This window comes from Budorcas taxicolor, chromosome 20, assembly GCF_023091745.1.
Source record: "Budorcas taxicolor isolate Tak-1 chromosome 20, Takin1.1, whole genome shotgun sequence".
Lineage (NCBI taxonomy): Eukaryota > Metazoa > Chordata > Mammalia > Artiodactyla > Bovidae > Budorcas > Budorcas taxicolor.
In genome coordinates, this window is record NC_068929.1 from 17,506,156 (window position 1) to 17,532,507 (window position 26,352).

The 26,352-nt window shown below is 35.6% G+C and overlaps 1 protein-coding gene across 1 annotated transcript in view; it reads left to right on the plus strand.

Moving 5' to 3' along the window:
• The first annotated feature begins 66 nt into the window (after positions 1 to 66).
• TRIM23 (tripartite motif containing 23) overlaps positions 67 to 26,352 on the plus strand; it is a 32,062-nt gene continuing 5,776 nt past the window's right edge. The window contains exons 1-8 of the mRNA XM_052659192.1: positions 67 to 170; positions 6,556 to 6,718; positions 11,303 to 11,424; positions 13,521 to 13,799; positions 14,358 to 14,540; positions 17,384 to 17,599; positions 21,408 to 21,542; positions 25,950 to 26,079. Coding sequence (XP_052515152.1) covers positions 90 to 170; positions 6,556 to 6,718; positions 11,303 to 11,424; positions 13,521 to 13,799; positions 14,358 to 14,540; positions 17,384 to 17,599; positions 21,408 to 21,542; positions 25,950 to 26,079 — 1,309 coding nt within the window. The 5' untranslated portion in view covers positions 67 to 89. The remainder of the gene's footprint in view (positions 171 to 6,555; positions 6,719 to 11,302; positions 11,425 to 13,520; positions 13,800 to 14,357; positions 14,541 to 17,383; positions 17,600 to 21,407; positions 21,543 to 25,949; positions 26,080 to 26,352) is intronic.

Consider the following 26,352-nt stretch of genomic DNA (forward strand, 5'->3'; position numbering starts at 1 on the left):
CAAGCGCCGAGGCTTCTGGGTAGGTGGCTTTACCCCGCCCCTCATGTGAAGGCCTTCTCGGCTGCTTCAGTGGCGAGGCTCCTTCTGGGATGGCTGCTCTGGTTGTAAACAAGCCTGGAGCGGGACTAGACAGTGGTCGTCAGGGCAGCCGGGGGACGGCCGTGGTGAAGGTGAGGGACCTTGCGTGCTCTGTTCTCCGCCATCGGCCTCCCTTCGGTTCATCCCGGAGATCTGGCTTTTTTTTGGGCGGGTTGCGCGGACTCGGGTCCCTCTCCGCTTTACAAGCCTATGCTTCCCCTCCGGACCTTTATCCCTGCAGGCTTGAGGTTACCGGGTCTCCTGGTCATTCTAGTCCTTTGTAGTCGCCAACAGGGACTTTTGTGGAAAGGAGCCTATGGGCCTGTGAGAGTGACCTGGGCTGATCTTTCCTCAGGCCTTCTGTTTTTAGCTAAGCCCAACAGACATTAATAAGCTTATTTTTATGAAATTGATCCATTATTATTGACAGATACTATCTTAGATATTTTACCTCGTTAATATCTATTTATGAAGTAATTGTTGATTCTAGTTTTACAAGTGAGGAAACTCAGGTTTCGGTTAACACTGTAGCTGAGCCAGAATTGACTGCTCTAAAGTATTCTTTTCGTTAAAGCACTACTTTTTAATCAGACCTCTGTTATTGGTTGACCTGCCCTCTCCTCTTTTGGTAGTACGGGTGTTCAACAGCCCCGGTAATGCTCGGGAATATCAATTACCCTATGTTTGAAGTTTGAAATTCTGCCATGTTTAAATGCTCTAAAATGGGTTTACCAAAAATTCAGTTGAAATAACCGTAGAATCCACTTTTCCGTATATAGATAGATCTGGAAGGGAGAACTGATCTTAATAACCTTTAGAATCCCCTGTAATCTCAGATAGTGGTAATTCATATTCCTGGCTACATATTACTGAGGACTTAAAAAAAAACACACACACACAAACGATTTGTTATCAGTATATTTTTTTGCATTCCCAGAATACTTTTAATGTGCAACTAGGGTTCAAAACCATTGAAGGAGATATCTGAAGTTCTTTTAAGATCTTGAGTAATAGGCACCTGTGGTTTTTCATCTAACGTTGGTTTCATATGACAACGAATGATAGATTTCTGCCTTCAACTATATTATCAATCGGTATTGGTGGTTGTTGATTCGTCTTTTAAATATTAATAAAGTTATTTTGAAGATACATAGCATATCTGAGATGTGAAGGTGCCCTCATTATTTGGCTTGTATGATTGAGATTTTATTTATTGAATTGTGCTTTTTCTAAGTAGAGAATACCTGAAGATTATTTTGTGAAATAACCTGAATTAAGAAGTAATAGGAATGTATATTACTACTGTCTCTGCTTTTGTTATCTTGTTTGTCTTAAAATCTGAAAAATATACCAAAACCTGATGTAACTCCAGTTTATTAAAGCACAGAGATTGGTAAATTAGAGGCTCATTTTGTTAATTTTCATTTTTATCTGTAAAACGTGACTGAGATGTGCAGTAGGATAGTCCTTTTTGGCAAGAGCCTCATGCTGTAATTTGTAAGATAAATTACCAATCAAATTTTAAAAAATCCTCATGGCCATTGTTACAGATGGAAGTAAGAAGTGTTCATTGGAAGGTAAAAGTTGAAGTATATAATGCTAATGTTTGTATATATAAAATGACTTCCTGCTTTATGAACGAGTTGCTAGAGTTTTCTTGTTAGGAAAAACAGACAGAAATTGGATATGAAATTATTTATCTTCACAAAAGAATAGTGAACTGCCTTCAGTTCAGTTCAGTTCAGTTGCTCAGTTGTGTCTGACTCTTTGTGACCCCATGAATTGCAGCACGCCAGGGCTCCCTGTCTATCACCAACTCCCGGAGTTTACCCAAACTCACGTCCATCAAGTCAGTGACGCCATCCAACCAGCTCATCCTCTGTCATCCCCTTCTGTCCTGTCCTGCCCCCAATCCCTCCCAGCATCTGGGTCTTTTCCAATCAGTCAACTCTTTGTATGAGTGGCCAAAGTATTGGAGTTTCCGCTTTAGCATTAGTCCTTCCAATGAACACCCAGGACTGATCTCCTTTAGGATGGACTGGTTGGATCTCCTTACAGTCCAAGGGACTCGCAAGAGTCTTCTCCAACACCAAAGCATCAATTCTTCAGCGCTCAGCTTTCTTCATAGTCCCACTCTCATATCCATACATGACCACTGGAAAAACCATAGCCTGGACTAGACGGACCTTTGTTGGCAAAGTAATGTCTCTGCTTTTTAATATGCTATCTAGGTTAGTCATAACTTTCCTTCCAAGGAGTAAGTGTCTTTTAATTTCATGGCTGCAATCACCATCTGCAGTGATTTTGGAGCCCAAGAAAATAAAGTCTGACACTGTTTCCACTGTTTCCCCATCTATTTGCCATGAAGTGATGGGACCAGATGCCATGATCTTCATTTTCTGAATGTTGAGCTTTAAGCCAACATTTTCACTTTCAGTTTCATCAAGAGGCTTTTTAGTTCCTCTTCACTTTCTGCCATAAGGGTGGTGTCATCTGCATATCTGAGGTTATTGATATTTCTCCCGGCAATCTTGATTCTTGTGTTTCTTCCAGCCCAGCGTTTCTCATGATGTACTCTGCATATAAGTTAAATATCAGGGTGACAATATACAGTCTTGATGTGCTCCTTTTCCTATTTGGAACCAGTCTGTTCTTCCATGTCCAGTTCTAACTGTTGCTTCCTGACCTTAATCCTTTGAAAATATGGCCTCCTTTATTAAAATTTAATTTACATGAGATAAGTTTGAAGCCCTCTTTGGCATATTGTGAAGTTTATAACACTAAAAGCTTTTTTCCTATCTAGGACTTAGTTTCTTATGCTGTTAGCCACACTTCCTATTCATAAATACTGAAGAAAAAAATTTCTTACTCTATTATTTACTGAGATGATGCAAAATAGTCTAGTAACTGTGGTTTACTAGAATTTTACTAAAATTCAGTGGAATTTTACTAGTGCTTTTTGAAAAAAACCTATGGTAGTAACATGAATAATGATGCTGGTAAAGATACAAGATCTGAATGAAAAAAGTAAAATTTTAATTTGGTTCTTTGGAGTTTTGTGATATATAATGGTAATATATTATGATGTCTCTATATGAGGACATTTATTTAAAATGTTGCACTTACTTTGTAATATCTAATTTCTATTGTGAATATCTTTTCTGTAATTTGATACTGAAGATTTTTTCTTTTGTTCTTTTTTTTAAGTGAAGATATTTAAGTGATACTTTTTTACTGACTTTTTAAAAAAATTCAGGATAATATGAAGTGTGTATATTGTATATATATGTGTGTACATATATATATGATTTATGTGTAGTTATTCTCCAGCTGTTTCCATTCTTCAAAGAGAAATAGTTACAATGTAATGTTACATTGTAACATTACAATGTACTGTATCATGCCAGAAAGATAGTAGGCTTGTAAAGCAATATATATATAAATATATATAAAGGAGAGTGAAAAAGTTGGCTTAGAGCTCAACATTCAGAAAGTGAAGATCATGGCATCTGGTCCCATCACTTCATGGCAAATAGATGGGGAAACAGTGGAAACAGTGTCAGACTTTATTATTTGGGGCTCCAAAATCACTGCAGATGGTGATTGCAGCCATGAAATTAAAAGACACTTACTCCTTGGAAGGAAAGTTATGACTAACCTAGATAGCATATTAAAAAGCAGAGACATTACTTTGTCAACAAAGGTCCGTCTAGTCCAGGCTATGGTTTTTCCAGTGGTCATGTATGGATGTGAGAGTTGGACTCTGAAGAAAGCTGAGTGCCGAAGAATTGATGCTTTTGAACTGTGGTGTTGGAGAAGACTCTTGCGAGTCCCTTGGACTGCAAGGAGATACAACCAGTCCATTCTAAAGGAGACCAGTCCTGGGTGTTCTTTGGAAGGAATGATGCTAAAGCTGAAACTCCAATATTTTGGCCACCTCATGCAAAGAGTTGACTCATTGGAAAAGACCCAGATGCTGGGAGGGATTGGGGGCAGGAGGAGAAGGGGATGACAGAGGATGAGATGGCTGGATGGCATCATCGACTCGATGGACGTGAGTTTGAGTGTACTCCGGGAGTTGGTGATGGACAGGGAGGCCTGATGTGCTGCAGTTCATGGGGTCGCAAGAAGTCGGACATGACTAAGCTACTGAACTACGAATATTCTCTTTAGCTCCCCAAAGATATATACTTGCAAAACAGTGTATATAAAAATATATGCTTCCTTTATATCTTCTCCATTATGCAAAAGTTAAATATTCTATATGTTATTTTTCACTTTGCTGTATTCATATGGAATCATTCTGTGTATACATAAAAAGTTTCCTGACTCTTCCTCCTTAGGCTGCTTGTGTGCGTCGGTGCTCAGTCATGTCCGACCCTTTGTGACCCTGTGGACTGGAGCCCGTCAGGCTCCTCCTCCATGGGATTCTCCAGGCAAGAATACTGGAGTGGGTTGCTGTTTCCTCCTCCAGGGGATCTTTCCAACCCAGGAATCAAACCTGCGTCTCCTGCATTGCAGGTGGATTCTTTACTGCTGAGCCATCTGAGAATCCCCCCACTAGACTGCATAGTTTTGCAGTATATGAATGTTGCTTAATTTATTTTCTGTGTATATTTACTTTGTTTCCAATATTTTGCTAGTGGAAAAGATGCTTGAAGGAATAATATATAGGTATTCTTATACATATGTGATACACTTGTAGGATAAATTCCTGAAAGTAGATTTACTAAGCTATTTACACTGTTGATAGGTTTTGTCAAATTGCCTTCCGTAGGGGCTATATCAGTCAATAAACAGTTCACAGCAACCGGCAGTTTATTTACTCTCCCACACTTTCATCAGTAGAAAGTGTTATCAGCTTTTTAAAATATAATCTGGAAAAAGTATATTGATATAGCTTCAACTAATTGCAAAATGCTTTGAGTGAGATTGGACATCTTTTCATATAATTAAAGATCTGTTTTCATTGCCTTTTCTGTGAACTGTGTGTTACATTTAAGCTTCTTTTGGACCATACTGGGATGCAAGCCAGTCATGAATTATCAGTTTATTTACAGTGAAAAACATTAACATTTCATGTGCTGACTCCAGCTTGACTGTAGAGTTACTATTAAAGTTTTACCGGATTAAGTCTGATTTTCACTCTGGGTTTTTGTTTTTTTTTTAACCTTGTAGTATGTATTTGTTGGTTAAAATTTTTATTTTTGTTGGACTTTATTAACCTAAGCACATAGGTGCTTGGTATTTGAAATACCTTGTTCCTGAGGGCTTTGGTCTAACAGGGTAAGACAGGCTGGAAAGCCAATTAAAGTATTAAATAGTGTTTTGGGTATTGAGATCAACACTTATCCATGGTACTTGGGAACCCTAAGGATAGTGTGTTCACTTAGGAATTTGTTAGTTTGTTAATGTAAAAATAGAATCCCTAGGAAAATGTCTCTTTAGCTATTTTTTCAGTGTTAACGTAAGGAAAGAGGCAAAAACAGTTTGGTATGTGCCGTGAACTGCAAGTTATTTGATATAGTTTGAGAATAGAATTTGAAAGAGAAGAGAAGCAATAGAGCAGGAGCCATGCTGCGGCAGGTCACAGATGGTGGTTCTGGAATTTGGGGTCCAATCAAACAGTTCAGTGTGGGTATGTTTAAAAAAATTATTGTGGAAAACTGCAAATATATAAGAAATAACCTTCATTGATATAGTTTGTTGACTAATTATAAAACAAACTCATGGGCTGAAGAATTAGAATATGCCAATTCTTGTCACCCTTCCTTTTTTTTAATTGAAATATACCTTTTTTTTTTACTTGAAGTATAGTTGATTTGTCATCTTTCCTACGACTGACTCCGTCTACTTTCACAAGTCAGGTACCTGCAATTGGAACTAGATAAACAACAAACTTTCTAACCTGGGGCATTATTATTAATTGAGAACTTGGAGTTGAAATTTAAGTCTAACTGCATTCTTACCTTTACGTTGTATGAAGCAAATATATGTTAGAAGATACTTGAAAATTACTTATAGTCTTGTCTTAACTTCTTTATCATTTACCAGGTAAGTTGTCATCCTAGCACATTTATCAAATTATTTTGTCCAAATTAATGTTGGGTTTTCTGAGGGTTAGTTGATTGCAGAGAAATTGTTTAAGAACCCAACTTCAGTAGAGTTATATACTGTTAGGTATTCACATGTAACGAATCATGTCATAATTTTCAAAACTTAAGATGTTAACTTACAACATTGTTTTGGTCCCTGACACTTATCCTTCCAAGGAGATTTCACTGTGATGTAATTTTCATGAGATCTATCAGATGAAGTAATAAAAGATGATTTAAGATTTTACACGTAGACAGTTGTTTTTCATGGAGGAAAAGTAACAAGATTGATTCATTAAATATGATCAGACTTTTTTTTTAGCCTAAAATATTTATGCTTTAAAGTCATTTGAAGAGCACATATGTTCTTTCCAATTATTAGGTGCTGGAATGTGGAGTTTGTGAAGATGTCTTTTCTTTGCAAGGAGACAAAGTTCCTCGCCTTCTGCTTTGTGGCCATACAGTCTGTCATGACTGTCTCACTCGGCTGCCTCTTCATGGAAGAGCAATCCGTTGCCCTTTTGATCGGCAAGTAACAGACCTAGGTAGGAAAAAAAAAAAAAAAATATATATATATATAATTGTTCATGTAATACAAATGTCATAGTAGACAATTTCTTTCTGCTTGATCTAAAATATTATAAAAGTCTGAGCGTTCCCTGGCAGTCCAGTGGTTAGGACTCTGTGCTTCTACTGTAGGGCAAATGGGGTCTTTTCCTATCGGGAAACATGCCAAGGTGTGGCCAAAAAAATAAAAAGAAACACAAAATTCCAAGGAGGGTTCAGTTCTTTTAAAACCAGTAGTCCTGAAGCTATAAACTAGCCCCACTCTTAGGGACTAACTTTATTTCATCTTCTAGGACTTTTATATTCAGTACTTATAGATCAATAGTTTTAAGACACCTGAGAAAGATATGCTAGCCTTTTCCACTTTCCTGTAAAACAGGGTTTACCTTAGACATGAATAGGCCATTAAGGAAAATACAGATAAGTACTTGGAGTTTCAACATGTTATTTATTGATATCAGAGACAGAAGTATTTTTAGCATTTGATAACTACTAAGTACTTCTTGTTCCTCCATTAAAATGTGTTTAAAGGTCTGGTGTTTTTTTTTTTCAGTTTTTTGCATACTTTTAAAACTTTGCTTTATAGTTTTCAAAATGAGTTATTACTGTAGGATACCAGATTTGGAAATGACATTTATTAACATTTGAACAGTTATCTTACAACTATAAATTTTATGTTTATTCTTTTTAATGGTGGAATTTTCTCCAAAATTAATAGTTTAAGGTTGTCATTTATTTTTAGTTCAGTAGTACTGTTTAAGACTGTTCAGACTATATATCATGTGGAACACATTTGAAATAATTAAACCACCAGGAAAACAAGCAAGAGTACCCAGATTTTTAGAAAGCTTTAAAAATGCTAAGAAACATTGTTGTAAAATATTTTCTTATAAGGGTAGGATAGAATGGGTTTTTTAAGATTTTGGTAGACTTTGATTTAGCTAAATAGTATGCTCATTTGCCAGAAAACTAGTATAAGACAGTGTTAGCATTATTATGGATAGCATTAACTTATCAATAGTCAAGAAATAATAAGGTTCAGGGGGGAAATGTCTTTATTTTTACAGTGTTTTTATTGTGCTTTTATTCTGTAATTTATATATATCATACCATCTTCTTTATATAAAACTGTATAGAAGTAGTAATACTTTGCAAATGTAAGATAGACCCTTTCTTTCTTTTGAAGGGCACTGTATCTTCCCTACATAAATACCACAGTGTGGGTTATTACTACCCTCACTGTGATAAACTAGGAATTCGTGACAGGTAATGGTTAGTGATATCCTAGTTGAAATCAATCAAACCAATAATTTTGCCTTGAATATAGGTTGTGATTTCTATGTTCTTGTTCAGTGACTAAGTCATGTCCAGTTCTTTGTGACCCCATGGACTGTAGCACACCAGGCTTCCCTGTCCTTCACTATCTCCTGGAGTTTGCTCAAACTAATGCCCATTGAGTTTGTGATGCCATCCAACCATCTCATCCTCATCATCATCTTTTCTCATCCTTTTCCACCTCTGCTCAATCTTTCCCAGCATCAGGGTCTTTTCCGGTGAGTTGGTTATTCACTTCAGCAGGACAAACTATTGGGGCTTTGGTTTCAGCATCAATCCTTCCAATGAATAGTCAGGGTTGATTTCCTTTAGGATTGACTGGTTTAATCTCCTTGCTGTCCAAGGGACTCTCAAGAGTCTTCTCCAGCACCACGATTTGAAAGCATTAGTTATTCAGCGCTCAGCCTTCTTTATGGTCCAGCTCTCACATCTGTACATGACTGCTGGAAAAACCATAGATCTGACTATATGAACCTTTGTCAGCAAAGTGATGTCTCTGCTTTTTGATACACTGTCTAGGTTCATCATCGCTTTTCTTCCAAGGAGCCACTGTCTTTTAATTTCATGGCTGCAGTCACTGTCTGCAGTGATTTTGGAGCCTGAGAAAATAAAATATGTCACTGTTTCCACTTTTTTCTCCATCTGTATGCCATGAAGTGATGGGACCGGATGCCATGATCTTAGTTTTTTGAATGTAGAGTTTAAGCCAGCGTTTTCTCTCTCCGCTTTCACCCTCAAGAGGCTCTTTAGTTCCTTCTCGTTTTCTGCCATTAGAATGTTGTCATCCACATATCTGAGGTTGTTAATATTTCTCCCGGCAATCTTGATCCCAGCTTGTGATTCATCTAGCCTGGCATTTTGAATGATGTATAGTAATTACTATACCTTGTAGCTTAGAATTTTACTCTGATTCGAGCCTATGGAATATGTGTTAATGACCCTTGATATAGTTTGATGTCATTATTTTTAAATTTCTGTTTAAAATCTATTATAGAAATTATATATATATATAAATTGCAGAAAATGTGGAAAATCTATTAAAAAGTATAAGAAAATCATTTGTATTTCCTGCTTATAAAATCAAGTTACTGTTTTTTTCTTTCTTTCCATGTGACTTATTATGGGATATTGAATAGAGTTCTCTGTGCTATACAGTAGGACCTTGTCATTTATCCATTCTATATATCATAGTTTACATCTACTAATCCCAAACTCCCAACCCATCCCTCCCTTCTACCACCCCAGTCCCCATGAACTGCTGTTAATATGAAAGAATCAAAATTAGAATTCTTCTTCAGTATCAGTAGTTGTTTATCATAGTTATTAGTACCGGTCAGCATCATTTATGGTTCTTCTCTTCTTTCCTCATGGTAAAATTACACCTTCCTGCTCTCTTCTGATTAGGTAGGCAGAGCTGTGTGATTTTCGTTTAACTAGTGAAATTATGAGTAGAAGTGAGGTGTTAACTTCCAGGTAGAAGCTGTTAAGGATGGATTTATGATAGTTTGTAGTAAATTGTTTTCCCTGCTGTAGTGAGGTGATACAGGTGGTTGGAGCCTCAGTGGCCTGTGTCCTTGATAATGGACAGAAGGGAACAGAATCTCTCTTGTCTTCACCAACCCCTGAGATGTTATATGAGCAAAAAGCAAATCTTTGTTGTTTTAAGTCATTGAGATATTGATTTATTTTGATAGTCACAGAAAAATTAAGTGATATCTTAGGCACTAGATAGATACTGTTTAAATACTACTGGGAGTTTATGTGTTTGTGTTTAATATATAATTAAAGTATTTGGATACTGTCAAGATAATACTTTTAAATAAAGGACTTAGTGTACTTCTTAATTTTTTATAAACAAAGTGGATAGAACTCAGTTTGATGTAGAATATGTGTGAAAAATTAAATCAGTTGAGAAAGCCTTGCTAGGACGGCAAGACAGGGGGGAAATGCTGGGTAGGGGCTGCATAAAGATACTTGGGAAAGGAGGTCACAGAAATCAGAGAGGAGGGTAAAGATATTTAGCCTAGTTAAAAATATTTTTTTGAAGAACCATAACTCGAAATGGCTTTTTTCCTTACCTTTTCTTCAGCTTTTCTTCTTCCTTCCTTTTTTTCTTCCTTCCTTTCCTCCCTTAGAAAAGAGGGGCCAAGAAGGATGGAAGCCTTGTAACCACTGACTTCATCATTCTTTTGTTTTTTCAATGAGTATGTATTAGGTGGCAGCTTTGTGTCAGATGGTATTTGTTGTATGGAAGCTCAGCATAACAGATATTCCTTCTAATTTCCAGAGGATCTATCTTTTATTTATAGTCTTAGGAAGAGTTTGTGTTTATGTGTGCTCATGTGTGTGGCCACGTATGGATGCACATATGTTTGTTCACCTGGCCTTTTATGGTCAGTTCTGGGGAAAAGAGGCATTGGTCCTCATTCAGATGTGCCCTAAAGTCTTATCTACCTAAAAGGGAGTATCGTCAGACTTTAGTGTGAAACTCTGTGTATGTGTGTGGGAAGGAGTTTATATATTTATTGATTGCCCTTAGGGTTCTAGGTTAGATGAGATATGGGGAAATGTCTTTAGCTGCTGTAGTTCCAGTTTAGAGATGGATTTATTTTAGGTTAAGTGTATCTTTCATACTGTGATTTTCAAACATGCATCATATTTTATGACCATATTTGTGGTCATAAAATCAGTTTAATTGTCTGTGAATAATATTTTTTAAAAAGAAATAGGATAAAACCAATCAGTTTGTTGCACACTGCGAGGGTGAATTTTGGTTTGTAAATCTTCTGTTTCAGTGGTGTGTGTGTGTGTGTGTGTGTGTGTGTGTGTTATACTGGGTTGCAATGTAAAATATATTTCTTACTGTAGGTTGCTGTTAAAAATATTTAAAGCAAAAAAAAAATATTTAAAGCACTTTTTTTGGATATATAGTAAAAGTCAGTGAGGAAATAGGATTTATAAATTATAAATTATATTGAAGTTAAATTATAGAAAAAGAATAAGAAAAGAAAAAATGTTTCTACTTAGAATGCTAAGGAGTTCTGTGTTTTAAAGAGAATATTAATATTGCTGTTATATCATTAACAGGAAATGGAGGAATTTTGAATTTTCAAAATTTAAACATTATTAATGATTGAACTGTGAGACATTGAAATTACTATCAGGATATGGGGTAACATAAATAATATTCCATTTTGTTATATTTAGTTTATATGTTTATATTCTAGGAGATTCAGGTGTCTGGGGATTGAAAAAAAATTTTGCTTTATTGGAGCTTTTGGAAAGACTACAGAATGGACATACTGGTCAGTATGGAGCTGCAGAAGAAGCCATTGGGATATCTGGAGAGGTATCGATTGAACTGTTGAAATATTTGTTATGACCATGAATTTTTTAAAAATTTAAAATATTTGCCATTATATGCACAATATTACCTTCATTTTCCCTATAAAGTAGGATTCCAGAGACACAACTTTTCATTACATTATAGTTCTGAAGGCAACAGAATCCCCAACTGAAGAAAAGCAAAACTGAAGCTTGAATTCTCTGAAAATATATGCAAGCTGTGTTTTTTGTATGAACTTGTTTCCTTATCATCATTAGTTCTACATAAGGGTAAAGTGGAAGAGTAAGATTATGGATGAATATGAAGGATATGTAGCCTACTTTTAAGCAGAGGATGCAAAAGTGAATCATTCAACAGTTAAAGCACAGAGAAAGAAAGAGGAACTCCATGAAAGGGACCTTTTAGCGCAGAGACAAAATGCCTTACAGGTAGCCATAGCTCCTGAGGGAATTACTATTAAATATCTTCATGAAAAGTTAAATTGTATGTAGATGTACTCTCTTTATCCAGACAGGTTAGTGTCCAATAATTATTAGAAGGCCATTAACACAAGTTAAAATACACATTTTTAGCATAAAATTTGTCTACATAACTCATAGACTGTTTTGAATATAGGAATAGTTGTTCAGTAAATAGTTAATAATTTTAATGAACACCTTGAAAACCACATGTTTAGTATCAAGGAAAATGTCAGATTGACTTTTTACTTCTCTTTTATTAGACCATGATTTCCTATATGAAGTGAATCAATGAAAGTAATCTCAAACTGAAGCACTGTTTTCTAAAAATTTTGCAGTTCCTTCCCATGATTTATCTTTTACCTTTATTTTGAAAGACATTGAGGATTATCTAACGTTGATCTTACAAATTTGTCAGCTCTAGAAAGCAGAAGACATGACTTTTTAATTTTATACATAGGCATTTTTCATAGTTGCAAGCAAAGTTGTTTAACTTTGGGTTCATTTTTTATTTACTGTGATACTGAATGATACCATTGATATATTTTCTAATTTTTATTTCTACAGAAATTTATACCAAATCTTTCCCTTTCCAGTTATGGCCTTTTACTATTTAGAAAAAGTTTTTGAAGCATTCTTAATTATCTGACATGTAAAATTGACAACTCAGAATGCTTTTTAACTAATTCATAAAAATAATTAACATTTATAAGGTTACATGTAACATTTTTATTTTATTTATTTTATTTTATTTTATTTTTTTCTTAAATTTAATGATTTTCAACCAGGATAGTGCAGTGGACTCAACTATGGAGTTTTAGAAAAAATACACAGCCTGGACTTCATCTGCACCTATTGAGCAATGAGTATTTCTCAGGTTGGAGTCCAAGCATCTTTTTAAAAGCTTCACTTGGTTATCTAAGTGATAAAATTTGTGCTTCTCTTTTTCTATACATTATGCTGACAAGTATATTTAAAGCAGGGGGGATGTATTTACTATCAGTTCTTTCAGTCTTAAAAAACACAGACTTCTATCCTCTATTGTTCGTTTCTTGCGTATAAAGTGAGGGGATTTTGCAGTAGATACTTTTGCTCTGACAGTGAATCTAAAATAATGGTTGTATTTTTGGCCTCAAATTCATAGCATACATTGATGATCAGTTTTGGAAATAGCTTTCACTTACCTATAGAAGTGAGTAGTGAATGACCTTTGTATTTAATGATCGGTTTATTTTTATATATATTGAAGATTATGGGCTTTTATATTTCAAAATTTGGCATGTTATAATGATTGGGGTTTAGTTTAAAAAATTTTTTTTTAAATCAAAGTATAGTTACTTTATAATATTGTTAGTTTCAAGCATATATCAACATGGTTTGGTTATACACAAACACACACACACATATTCTTTTTCAGATTCTTTTCCATTATAAATTGTCATAAGATACTGAGTATAGTTCCCTGTGTTGTACAGTAGGTCCTTGTTGTTTACCTATTTTATATATAGTAATGTGTAATTTATTTCTCCTCCCTCTCCCTTGGTATCTCCTTTGGTAACCGTAAGTTTGTTTTCTGGGTCTCAGTCAGTTTCTGTTTAATAAAGGGGTTTAGTTTTAATACATTACTTTTTTGTTTATCAGAGCATCATTCGTTGTGATGAAGATGAAGCTCATGTTGCATCTGTATATTGCACTGTATGTGCAACTCACTTGTGCTCAGAGTGTTCCCAAGTTACTCATTCTACGAAGACACTAGCAAAGCACAGGAGAGTGCCTCTAGCTGATAAACCGCATGAGAAGACTATGTGCTCTCAGCATCAAGTGCATGCCATTGAGTTTGTTTGCTTGGAAGATGGCTGTCAAACTAGCCCACTCATGTGTTGTGTCTGCAAAGAATATGGAAAACACCAAGGTCACAAGGTATGAATATAATTAAAGTTGATAACTTTATCTGCTTTACTAGTCTACTGTTTATTTTCACTGACTTGGTTCTTTATACTAAAGTAGAAACTGAAGAAGAGCTAAATGATAAATGAGTTGAGCTTGGTAGCATGAAAGGAAAAGAGAGGTTTATAATGACTTATCAAAAATTTCAGAGTCCTCATGCTTCATTCTTTATTGAAAGTGGCTTTCCAGAAAGGAAATAAAAAGTCCTTTTCTTTCTGTGCATGTTTTTGTAAAGCACTGGATTGTGTTGATAATATATCTGTTGATGAGCTAATGCTTGTGATCAAATTTTAGAGATTTCTTGGTTTCTTAGCAGTATATGAAATTCCAAATTTTAAATTATTTCTTTGAAGGATCAATAATTTTGGAATGAAGGCAAATTAGTATTTCTTCATGCTGTGATTTTGTAAATATGTTACAAAACCCACTTGCAGCTAATGCTTTTTTTATTAATAGGAACCAGTTAAGTAGCATTTTATATCATTAGTCAATCCTATGAGTTCTTTTCTATAATTATGTTGCATCTTATAGCATTCAGTATTGGAACCAGAAGCTAACCAGATCCGAGCATCAATTTTAGATATGGCTCATTGCATACGGACCTTCACTGAGGAAATTTCAGATTATTCCAGAAAATTAGTTGGAATCGTTCAGCACATTGAAGGAGGAGAACAAATAGTAGAAGATGGAATTGGAATGGCCCACACAGAACATGTATGGATTTTTTTCCTCCTTACCCTTTTTCCTTCTTACTTTTTCACCTTATAGGATTTATTGAGCAATTCCATTGTACCAGTACTGCACTAGTCAGTGGAAATAAGTTTTTTGAAAAGTCTCTGTCTTTACGGAAATTTATAATCCATCATGGAAGAGTTTCAAGTGTGGTAACTGTTTACTTTGTGGGGGAAATGCAGGATGCCCTGGCAGTGTGCATATAAACAGCATTAACTTAGGTAAGTCTTGGAAGGCTTTGTAGAAGATGTGATGTCTAAACTGAGATTTAAAGGAATTTAGTTAGGGAGAAGAGTGAGATGGGAGAGAGTTGTTCCAGAGAGGGAAGCGTATGTTAAAATACCTGGCAGTGAGACTTGGACATATTGTAGAAACTTAACTAAGTTCACTGTGGTTGAAGCTTTGAGTATTGGGGTGGCAGATGGTAAGAAAAGACGTTGGAGAATTAAGGGCCAAATCGTGCAACATCTTGTTAGCTATGTTAAAGAGTTTCGACTTTATCTCACAGGCAGCGATGAGCCATTGAAGAATTGTCATAGGAATAACTTAATCAGATTTGCATTAAGAAAGGTTGCTGTTTAATATAAAAAATGAAATGGAGGAACAACAAGATTGGAAGCAAGGAGACCTCTTGTGAGGTTGCTGGAATTATCTACTTGAGAATTGTTTGTGGCCCATAATGCTGCAGTATTGAGGATGGAGAGAAGCACATGGCTTTGAGATGTTAGAGAAGTAGAATAGGTAGGTCATAGTGATTGATTGATAATATTGATTGATAGGTAACTTGCAGGGTCAAGCATGGTGCCTAGGTGTCCACCTTGCCCAGCCTGGCAGATGGTTGTGCTCTAAACGGGGAGGAAGAAGAATTTGGGAGGGGAGTATGAGACCAAGGTGGTAAGTTTAATTTGGATGTTGAATTTGTTATATCTGTGAAATAAATGGAAATACCGCCCCCCCTCCACCAACCCCCAGTAAGGTAAAGAGTAAGTGGGTATTAGGAGGTGAGTGTGTCTAACTTCTAAGAGTTTGGCTATGAAGAGAAGGAAGGGACTTACGCAGTAGTGGTAGTTGCTTTTAAAAATTGAATTATAGAGGAGAAGCGTTTGGGCCTCCCAGGTGGCACTAGTGGTAAAGAACCCGCTTGCCAGTGCAGGAGTCTTTAAGAGATGTGGGCTCAATCCCTGAGTCAGGAAGATCCCCTGAAAGAGGGCATGGCAACCCACTCCATTATTCTTACCTGGAGAACTCCATGGACAGAAGAACCTGGAGAGCTACAGTCCATAGGGTCACAAAGAGTCGGACATGAGTGAAGCGACTTAGCACACATGCATAGAGAAGAAAGGGATATTTTCAGACAGGAATATAAAGCACAAGGACAGACAGAGTATAGTGGGTTTTTTTGGTAATCAAAATTAAAGCCAAGTCATTGGGAATAATGGCTAGAATAACGCTCTGTCAGACTAGCAGCCCATAGCCTCATGTGGCTGTTTAAGTTTAAATTATTTATCAATCCCAAGAAATACAAAATTTACTTCCTCAGTCTCACTAGCTACATTTGAAGTACATTTTCTGTGTGTGTAGCTAGTGGCTACCATATTGGTCAGCACAGCTATAGAACATGTCACCACATAAAATTCCGTTGGACCTTGTTGTACTATGGTGGAAATATTTATGCCCTCAGTAAATATTTATTGAACATATCTCAAGTGCTAAACACTATTCTAGCTAAGGAGACACCACTCTACAAGTCAAAAATACCCCCTATGCAGAGTTTGCATTCTAATGTGGGAAGAGAGACAATATACAAGTAAAATATGGCAGAAGTATTTTATTAGGTGCTTTGGAGAAAAATCCAGAAAAGGTGGTATTTGAGGACAGGCTCCCTGAGAAGGGGCATTGAGCAAAGACCTAAAGGCGCTGAGAAAAGGGAACCATGCTAATATTTGAGGAAAGAACACTCTAGATCAAGTTCAGAGGCCCTGCAGTTGGAATGTGCCTTGTTTTCTTAGGAAACTTCAAGGAAGCTCAGTGTAGCTAAAACAGAATGATTAATGGAAAGCATAGCTGGAATTGATGTCAGAAAGGGCCTTATAGGCACTTGCTTTACTTTATTTCAGGAATGCTCTTCTTCAAAATGTTCATGTGGTTCCCTCTCCTACCTCCTTCAGGTCTCAGCTCAGATGGCTCTTTCTCAGGAATTCTGTCATTGAACATCTCATATAAAGGACTTTGGCGTTTACTCTGTGTGGGAAACCATGGGAGTGTTTTGAGAAAAGTAATAATTAACATTCTGACTAAACAGTTAAAATGATCAGTCTGGCTTCTGGATGGAGCATACGTTATAGGGAGCAGGGGTAGATCTAGTGAGCCGAGTTAGAAGGCTATTACAATAATCAAGTGAGAAATGATAATGGCTTTGATTAGGTTGGTAGAAGTAGAGATGGTGAGGCATGATCAGATTCTAGAGATATTTTGAAGTCAGCAGAATTCAGTAAGAAACTAGTTGAGAGATAAAAAAGAGAAGTGTTAAGGGTGACTCCAGTTTTTTTAGCTTGAACAACCTGGAAGTTGTAGTTGCCGTTTATTGAGATGGAGAAAACTAGGTTTGAGGTTGAGGGAGACTGTAGGTTAGGCATTCCTTGTTTTTTTGAAATGTCATTTAAACTGTTGGATATCCAAAGGCTGTGTTTAAGGGGAAAAGTTCTGTGTGGAGATACACATTGTGGGATTTTTAAGGTTATAGATGGTATTGAAATTTTCATTATTTCACATAAAAAATCTTTTTTAAGGTTACAGTTGTTGAAAACTTATTTTTATTGCCCAAGGTACCAGGTACTGCAGAGAATGCCCGATCGTGTGTCCGAGCTTATTTTTCTGATCTGCATGAAACTCTGTGTCGTCAAGAAGAAATGGCTCTAAGTGTTGTTGATGCTCATGTTCGAGAAAAATTGATTTGGCTTAGGCAGCAACAAGAAGATATGACTATTTTGTTATCTCAGGTTTCAACAGCCTGTCTCCATTGTGAAAAGACTTTGCAACAGGTACATGGTTTAAAACATGGTTAGGACATAGTTTAGGAAGGAGAATTTGTAAGCTTAATCAAATCATTACCAGAGTACATACTAGTTATTTTATTAATTTAATAAATAGTTTTATATTATTACTCTATGTTATTGTGGGCTTTAATGTGGGCTGTGCTTAGGACGTGATCTCTAACCTCGCATTGCTCCAGTCAATCATATCAGTGCCCTCTCTTTTTTGTGTCCTCCCCACCATAAAACCATAGGTTCTAGAACCTCTTTAACTTCTTGTCACTCTCTATTCATCCCAAGTCCTTTAACCCTTTTTTGCCAAACATACATACTATTCTTCCTGCTTGGTGGGCTTGTGTCTCCCTTTTTTAATATTGGAAATCCTTCTTCAAATTTTTACTGTTGTTTGAAGTTCCTTTTCCTTGCTCTTTTTTGTTCATTGGTTTTTGGTGGGGGGAGGTGGGTAGTGCATCTGTAGAATGAACTACCCATCTCTGCTCTAATTTATTGGTTCTTAACTTTTATGTCACAGAAAATCCATGGTTTTTATTGATGCATGAGGTATCATAAGCAATTTGTTACCCATATTGCAGATAATATGCTTTTATTTTATTTATTTATTTTTTTAATTTTACTTTACAATACTGTATTGGTTTTGCCATAAGAATATGCTTTTAAAATGATTTAGATTTAAGGTTATTCTAACAAAAATGTCAGTCTTACTCATTACTGTTTTGGATCTGCCTTCATAAATATGCAATTTAAGACTAATTGTTGCCCTAAGAATCCTAGTATCCTGCAGATACTCATTTTTTGATATATTGCTTATGATTGTGTTGATACAAATCTTTAGAGAGCTAAACTTTCTACCATTGTAGTGGTTTTTCTCTTAAAAATCTGATAGGCTAGGCTGTAACTGCATCAGTCCCGCGTCCTTTAGTCCTTGTCACATTGAATTGTAGTAATTGATGTTTCTGCCATTTATTAAGTTGTCTTCTTGCTCCAGTCCTATTCTGACCTCTGCTTTGTGATGCTGAGATTGGAACGCTGAAAACCTGCTCTGCCAGCTGGTTCCATGTTATTTTAGGCTTTGCCAGTAGGGGGCAGTAGAGGGAGGCTGAAAGGTGGATGTGATTTCCTGTGGGTTCCTGTTTGCTTGGGGTTCATGTTAAATGTCACTGCTCAAACGAGACCGCTTTCCTTAGAGATCTGAGTTTCAGCTCCATGGGATCCCTCCTGTGTCTAAGTGTCTAAGTTTTAATAATTCTAGCATCTCTCCTTTATTCCCCCAGCCCTGAGAGTGGTAGCTATTTCTTACAGTTGTTTCCTCCATGAGACCTCCGAGCTCTTTTTACACTTTCAGTTGCCTAGTTAATAACTACACCTAGTTAACTGTTCTTCGTATTAGTTTTTCTGTTCACATGATTGTGGGGGTTTTTGTCTCCTGATTTGAGTCTAGTGATACATTACTCACGTTTGTCCTTTTGAATGTTGGCTGAATGCATCTTTGTATCTAAATTCTTTGTATCTGGTTAGAAAGAGCTTAATAAACACTTGTTCAGCTCAAGCTGCACAGCAAAAGTAGAAATGGAGCATGCCCTAAATCATACTGAAGTGACTACTTCAAAGTATTTTTATATTTATTTAATTTAAAAGTATGCTCATGGCTACTGAAATATTTAGAAGTATTTTAGAGTTTCTGAAGCATTTTGTCAAAGTGACTGATAAATGTTAATGACATGGTATTATCTCACTGTGTTAATGCAAGTGAAATTGGGGCCTTGGATTCATTCTTCATATGGACTTATTAGTTTTATTCTGATTTATGGCCACAGAACCCTATTCTCAGCCAGTAGTCTTAAAAGTTCCTTCCACAGAGATGCCTGAACAGAGGAATGGATGGAATAGCACATATTTATTACCAATTTTGAGGATAAAATTTAATCATCCCTCCCCTCCAAAATAATTGATGCATCGTCTAAGTTCAAGGCATGATGCTGCTTGGTTAAGATTTATTTATGAGGCAGACATTTTTTTGTGTGCCTGCTATGTGCCATGTAAATTCTAGGTACACGGAATACATCAATAAGCAAAATAGGCCAAAAGCCATAATCTTGTAGAATTAGCATCTTAGCAAGAGACAGACAATAAGCCATAACCATTTCTAATAAGTAAATTATATAGTATGTTAAAAAGTGATAAGAGCTAAGGGAAAAATAAAAAGTGTGAAGGTATAGCAGATTGCATTCTGAAATAGGGTAAGCATCATTATGCCAAAGCCTTCGACTTTGTGGATCACAATAAACTGTGGAAAATTCTGAAAGAGATGGGAACATACCAGACCACCTGACCTGCCTCTTGAGAAACCTATACGCAGGGATAGGCTGCCCACTCGTGTTCTTGGGCTTCCCTTGACTCAAGGAAAGCCCTTGTAAAGAATCCACCTGCAATGCAGGAGACCTGGGTTCGATCCCTGGGTTGGGAAGATCCCCTGGAGAAGGGGGAGGCTACCCACTCCAGTATTCTGGTCTAGAGAAGTCCATGGACTGCGTAGTCCATGGGGTTGCAAAGAGTCGGACACTACTGAGCAACTTTCACTTTCTTTCTTTTCATGTGAATATACAGCAGTGAGCAAAAACTAACAATGCTGTTTCTTTCATGGAGCTTATGTATTGTTGGAAAATCTATATCTTATGAAGAATACATTGGCATATGTATAGAATATTTCTGGAATAATATTTGAGCAACTGGAAGGAAAGAGCCTGGGACTCCAGAGTGAGACAAGACATCACAGTTTGACCTTTAGTCCTTTGTTTCTGGAACCGATATGTGTATATCTTACACTATTTTGAAAAACTTTTATAGGAGTACTATATATGTGTGTGTGTATATATATATACACACACATAGAAATATGTGCATATGCATTCAACTTGCTGTATTTTAGGACTGGACATTGCTATGTAACCAGCATCCAGATCCAGTAATGGCATTACCAGGACCCCAGAAGCCCCTCAGACTCTCTTCTAGTATCTACCTGCCTTTCCTCCTAAGGATGAACCACTATCCTGATTTCTAATGTATACTTTGTTTTTGTCTATTTTGAATAATTAATAAAAGTGGGAATCATACAATAAGAACTCTTCATGTCATTTCTACTCTTATTTCATGTGAAATTCATTTTGTCAAAATGTAATTGTAGTTCATTTTTATTGTGATAGTGTTACATTTGTGAATATAAAATTATTTACCTGTTCATATGTTGATGGTCTCTTAAATTATTTATTAATGTCTGACTATTGTTATCTTAGTCAGATTTACACATAAGTTAACTTTGTTGTTGTTGAATGTCCAACTCTGGTGACTCCATGGATTATAACATGCCAAGATCCTCTGTCCTCCACTGTCTTCCGGAGTTTGCTCAGATTCGTGTCTGTTGAGTCAGTGATGCTGTCTAACCATCTCATCCTCTGCTGTCCTCTTCTCCTTCTGCATTCAGTCTTTCCCAGCATCAGGGCCTTTTCCTGTGAGTTAACTCTTCACATCAGGTGGCCAAAATATTGGAGCTTCAGCTTCAGCATGAGTCCTTTCAGTGAATATTCATAGTTGATTTCATTTAGGATTGACTGGTTTGATCTGCTTTCAGTCCAAGGGACTGTAAAGAGTCTTCTCCTCCAGCACCACAATTCAAAAGCATTGAATCTTCAGCAGCTAACTTCGAATACTATAATGTTAAATGAGCTTTTCTTGAGTTTTAGTGATATCGCTTTTCCTGGTTTCTTTAAAAGGTTTATAAGAAATATCTTCTCCTTTCTAGGATGATTGTAGAGTTGTTTTGGCAAAACAAGAAATTACAAGGTTACTGGAAGCATTGCAAAAGCAGCAGCAGCAGTTTACAGAAATTGCAGATCACATTCAGTTGGATGCCAGCATCCCTGTCACTTTTACAAAGGTAATGCATTCTGTACTTCATTTTTAGGTGTGTTTTTGAACACATAATTGTTCACAATTAAGTCATAATTGTTTTACCTTCCTTGGTAATTAGCTTGAATAGACAACTAAGAAATTAATGAACCATAGGATTAAAAAAGAAAACTTTATCAGTGGAAAATAGAAGGTGGTGTAATGAATCTTCCTGTACTCATCACCACCTACTTGAACAGTTACAAACTTTTTATTTCACCTACACTTCTCCCAGTCTCTTTCTACCTATAATCTCCCAGGTTATTTTGAAACAAATCTCAACATATTTCATCCCAACATCAAATCATTTTTAAAACATGATCAAAATACCATCACCACACCTAAGAAATTAAATACATCTTTAATATTACCCATTTTCGAATTAGTATTCAGATTTCCTAGATTGTTAAATAAATTTTTTTAGGTCTGAGACCGTATTTCGCATTTTTTGATATGTTTTAGTCTCTTTTCAAGTGGATTCCCCCTAATTTAAAAAGGTACATGTGTTTCATTTTGCTATTTTTGAGTGGCTTTAAAATTGTTTTTAATCTTGTTTTATAATTACTGTGAAGCATTCACATGGTCCAGAGTCATATCTGCAAAGCAAAGTGCATTCAGTGAAGTCTAACTTCAGTTTGACCTCTGCATCCTTTTCTTCCCTTCTTCGTACAAAACTATTGAGAAGAATAGAATTTTTCTTAGTTTTCTTAGTTTTATTCATCGTTTAAAAAAATAGAGAAATATGTTTGCATGTACTCTCCACCGATTCAAAGGTAGAGTACTGTACTCCTCCACCTTGCATTTTAACTTGAGGGTACATCCTAGAGGTCACTCCTTAGCAGTCTATGTGACCTTTTCCATTCCCTTTTACACCTACAAGGTACTTGATTGTGAGTATGTACATTTTTTTATTCTGGTAAACACAAAATTTTTTACCATCTTAATCGTTTTTTAAGTGTATAGTTCAGTATTGTTAAGTATATTCACATTGTGTGAAACATTTTCAGAAATCTTTCATCTTCAAAAATGGAAACTATACCTTATAAGTGACCACTCCTCTATTCCCTGCTTCTCCTCGTATCCTGGTATCCACTGTTCTACTTTCTGTTTCATTAAATTTGACTACTCTAAATCGAGTGTATACGTGGATAATGTTTGTCTTTTTGTGACTGGGTTTATTTCACTTAGTATTGTGTCCTCAGAGTTCACCTGTGTTGTAGTATGTGACAGAATATCCTTTTAAGTCTAAATAATATTTCATGGTGTATGCCACATTTTGTGTATACATTCATCTATCGGTGGATATTTGGGTTAATTTACCTCTTGGTTATTGTGAATAGTGCTGCTGTGAATATGATTGTATAGACATCTCTTTCAGGGTTTGTTTCCAATTCTTTTGGATAAATACCAGAAATGGGACTAATGGTTCATATAGTAGTTCTGTTTTTAGTTTTCTGAGGAAATGTCATACTCTTTGCTTAGTGTTGCATCACGTGATATAAATCCTACCAAAAGTGCATGAGGATCCAGTTTCTCCACATTGTCACTTATTCTTTTCTGTTTGTTTTGTTTTTGTTTTTGATAGTAGCCATCCTGATTGGTGTAAAGTGATATTATTGTGGTATTGATTTGCATTTCTCTGATTATCAGTGATGTTAAGCATCTTTTCATATGCTTCTTGGTCAGTTCTGTGGAGAATTTTTTAGAAGTCCTTTTGCCTATTTTTCTGTTTCTATCTGACTTTTGTTGTTGAGTTGTAGGAGTTCTTTATATATTCCATATATGAATCCATTATCAGATACATGATTTGCAAGTATCTTCTCCCATTCTGTAGTTTTCTTCTTCACTCTGTTGATTGTGTCCTCTGATTCACAAAAGCTTTTAACATTGATCTAGTCCCGTTTATCTATTTTTGCTTCTGTTGATTGTTTTTTATGTCATATCTGAGAAAATCACTGCTAAATCCAGTGTCAGGAGCTTTTCTGCTGTTCTACGATTTTTATAGCTTTGGTTCTTATGTTTAGGGCTTTACTCTATTTATTTATAATCCAGATATTTAGAATTATTATATATTCTTTATAAACCTTGCATTTTTCCATTATATAATGAACTTGTCTCTTATAACAGTTTCTGACTTAAAAATCTATTTTGTCTGATTTTATGATAGCCAGCCCTGCTTTCTTTTGGGTGTGATTTGCATCCCAAAGAGATTAGCATTTTTACCATCCTTTCACTTTCAAACGTGTGTTTCCTTAGATATAAAGTGAGTCTCTTTTGTAAACAGCATATTTTTAGATCTTGGTTTTTCACACTAGGTCACACTGTGTCTTTTGAGTGGAGAGTTAAGTCTATTTATATTTAATTATTGTTAGGTAAACCCTTACTGTTGTCATTTTGTTTATTTTCTGCCTAACTTGATACTTTTTTTTGTTTTACCTTTCCTCTTTCATTGCCTTTTGTGTTTTATTGATTTTTTTTTTAATGTCATGGTTTGAGTTCCTTCTCATTTCCTTTTGTTTATATTCTATGGATTTTTGTGTGTGTGTTTGAGGTTACCTTTACAATTACATAAAATATCTTAGTTGTAACATTCTGTTTTAAATTGATAACAATTTAACTTCAATTGCATAGAAAAATTCTATTTCTCCAGAGCTCCACCCCCTGTACTTTATATTATTGATGTCACAAATTATATCTTTATATACTGTACACTTATTAGCACAGGCTTATAGTTTCTTTTAATGTGTTTGTTATTTCATTTCCATGAAGAATTAAATTTATTCACCCAAATTATAATAATGCAGGTTACTATTTGTCCCTGTAGTTATTGTTACCATTTTGGATTTTCATATGACTTCGTATTGCTGACAGCCTTTCATTTCAGTTTGAAGGACTCCTTTAGCTTTTCTTATTGAACAGGTCAAGTGATCCTGACTTCATCAGCTTTGTTTTGCTAGGAAAATCTTTTTTCCCATAATTTTTGAAGGACAGTTTTGCTATATATAGAATTCCTGGTTGAAGCCTTTTTCTTTCAGCACTTTGACTATATCATCCCATTCCTTCTGGTCTGCAGTGTGTTTTTGCTGAGAAATTTGTTGATAGTCTTATGGAAGCTCCCTTTCTGTGATTAGTCATTTTTTCTTGTTGCTTTGAAGGTTATCTGTTTTTGAATTTTGACAGTTGGGTTATAATATATCTTAATGTGGGTCTCTTTGCATTTATCATAGTTTGAATGCATTGAGGTAGGATTTTTATATCCATTTCTTTCCTCAGATTAGGAAGTTTTCAGCCATTATATCTTCAAGTAAGATCTCTTTGCCCCTTTATTTCTGTATTCTTCTTCTGGGACTCCCAGTCCGATGTGTCTCTTAGGGTCTTTTCACTTTTCTTCATTGTTTTTTTCTCTCCCAACTCCATGAGTCCAAATTACCCATCTTTTAAAAAATTAATTCTTACAAAAATGCTATGTAAGTTTGGTCTATTTAAAAAAATTAGTTGAAGGCTAATTGCTTTGCAGTATTGTGTTGGTTTCTTCCATATATCAACATGAATCACTCATAGGTATGCATGTGTCCCCTCCCTCTTGAACTTCCTTTCCACATCGCTACCCCATCCCGCCCCTCTAGGACTTTAGTCTATTTTTAATGCCCATTTTATACATGGGTGAGGTGAGGCAGAGTAGTCATGCAGCTGGAAATTGAACAAGTATGTTCATTGCAGTATTACTTATAATATAAAAAAATCAGAGAGATCAAATATTTGTCAATGGGGATTGGTCAAGTGGTAAATGGAATATAATAAAGCAACTGAAAGAAAAAAAGTAGTTTTATATGTTTGAAATGAAAGCATTCCATAAGGTACTATTGAGTGTAAAAAATTAGTTGCAGTGTGTATTTTTTTTTTTTAAAGTGTGTCTGCTTTGTGTATGTCAACCAGTGTATGATGCACAGGAAGATGTCTGGAGGGATACATGTGAAATTGTTAACAGTGAATATTTATAGGAAGTAAACATCACTTTTTATTTTTAATTAATATATTTAGCACAGCATGAAAAATCTTATTTAAAGAAGATTCAGTTGAGCTAGAAAATCTGGGAAAAATAGGTGTGTGTGTGTGTGTGTGTGTGTGTGTGTGTGTGTGTGTGTGCATTTTTTAGCTTACATAGTATGTAGAAAGTTTTACTAAGCCAAGATTTAACAAAGCAGTGAGGAAACATTTCCTCTTTGTAAATATCAGAATCAGGGTATTTTAATATGGGAATAGAACTGATTTTAATGGATTGAGGAATGAGTAGGAGACAAAATAATTAACAAAGGTATTTTATAAATAAAAGTGTAAGTGCTAGTACTTTGAACTCCGTATCAAAATAAAAAGATTTTTTTTTTTTAAATTATAGGACAATAGAGTTCACATTGGACCCAAAATGGAAATTCGAGTTGTTACATTAGGATTAGATGGTGCTGGAAAAACTACTATTTTGTTTAAATTAAAACAGGATGAGTTCATGCAGCCTATTCCAACAATTGGTAAGTATGTGTATTGCTTTTACTTTAATGAATATTTTATAGGAAAAAACCCTAACTTACAGATGAGTTCTCAGGGCCTTACTTTATGCCCACTTGATGTGGAGATAGTCTGTAAGACATCAGCATTTCAGAGGAAAAATGCAAGGTTCAGTGACTGTGGGATTGAAATGTGGATTGAGGGGGGATAGTAAGAAAGAACAAAATATTGGTGGGACAGTTGGAAGGAATAAAATATTGATGACTCTGGCTGAAAATTAGGGATGAGGAGGTGGT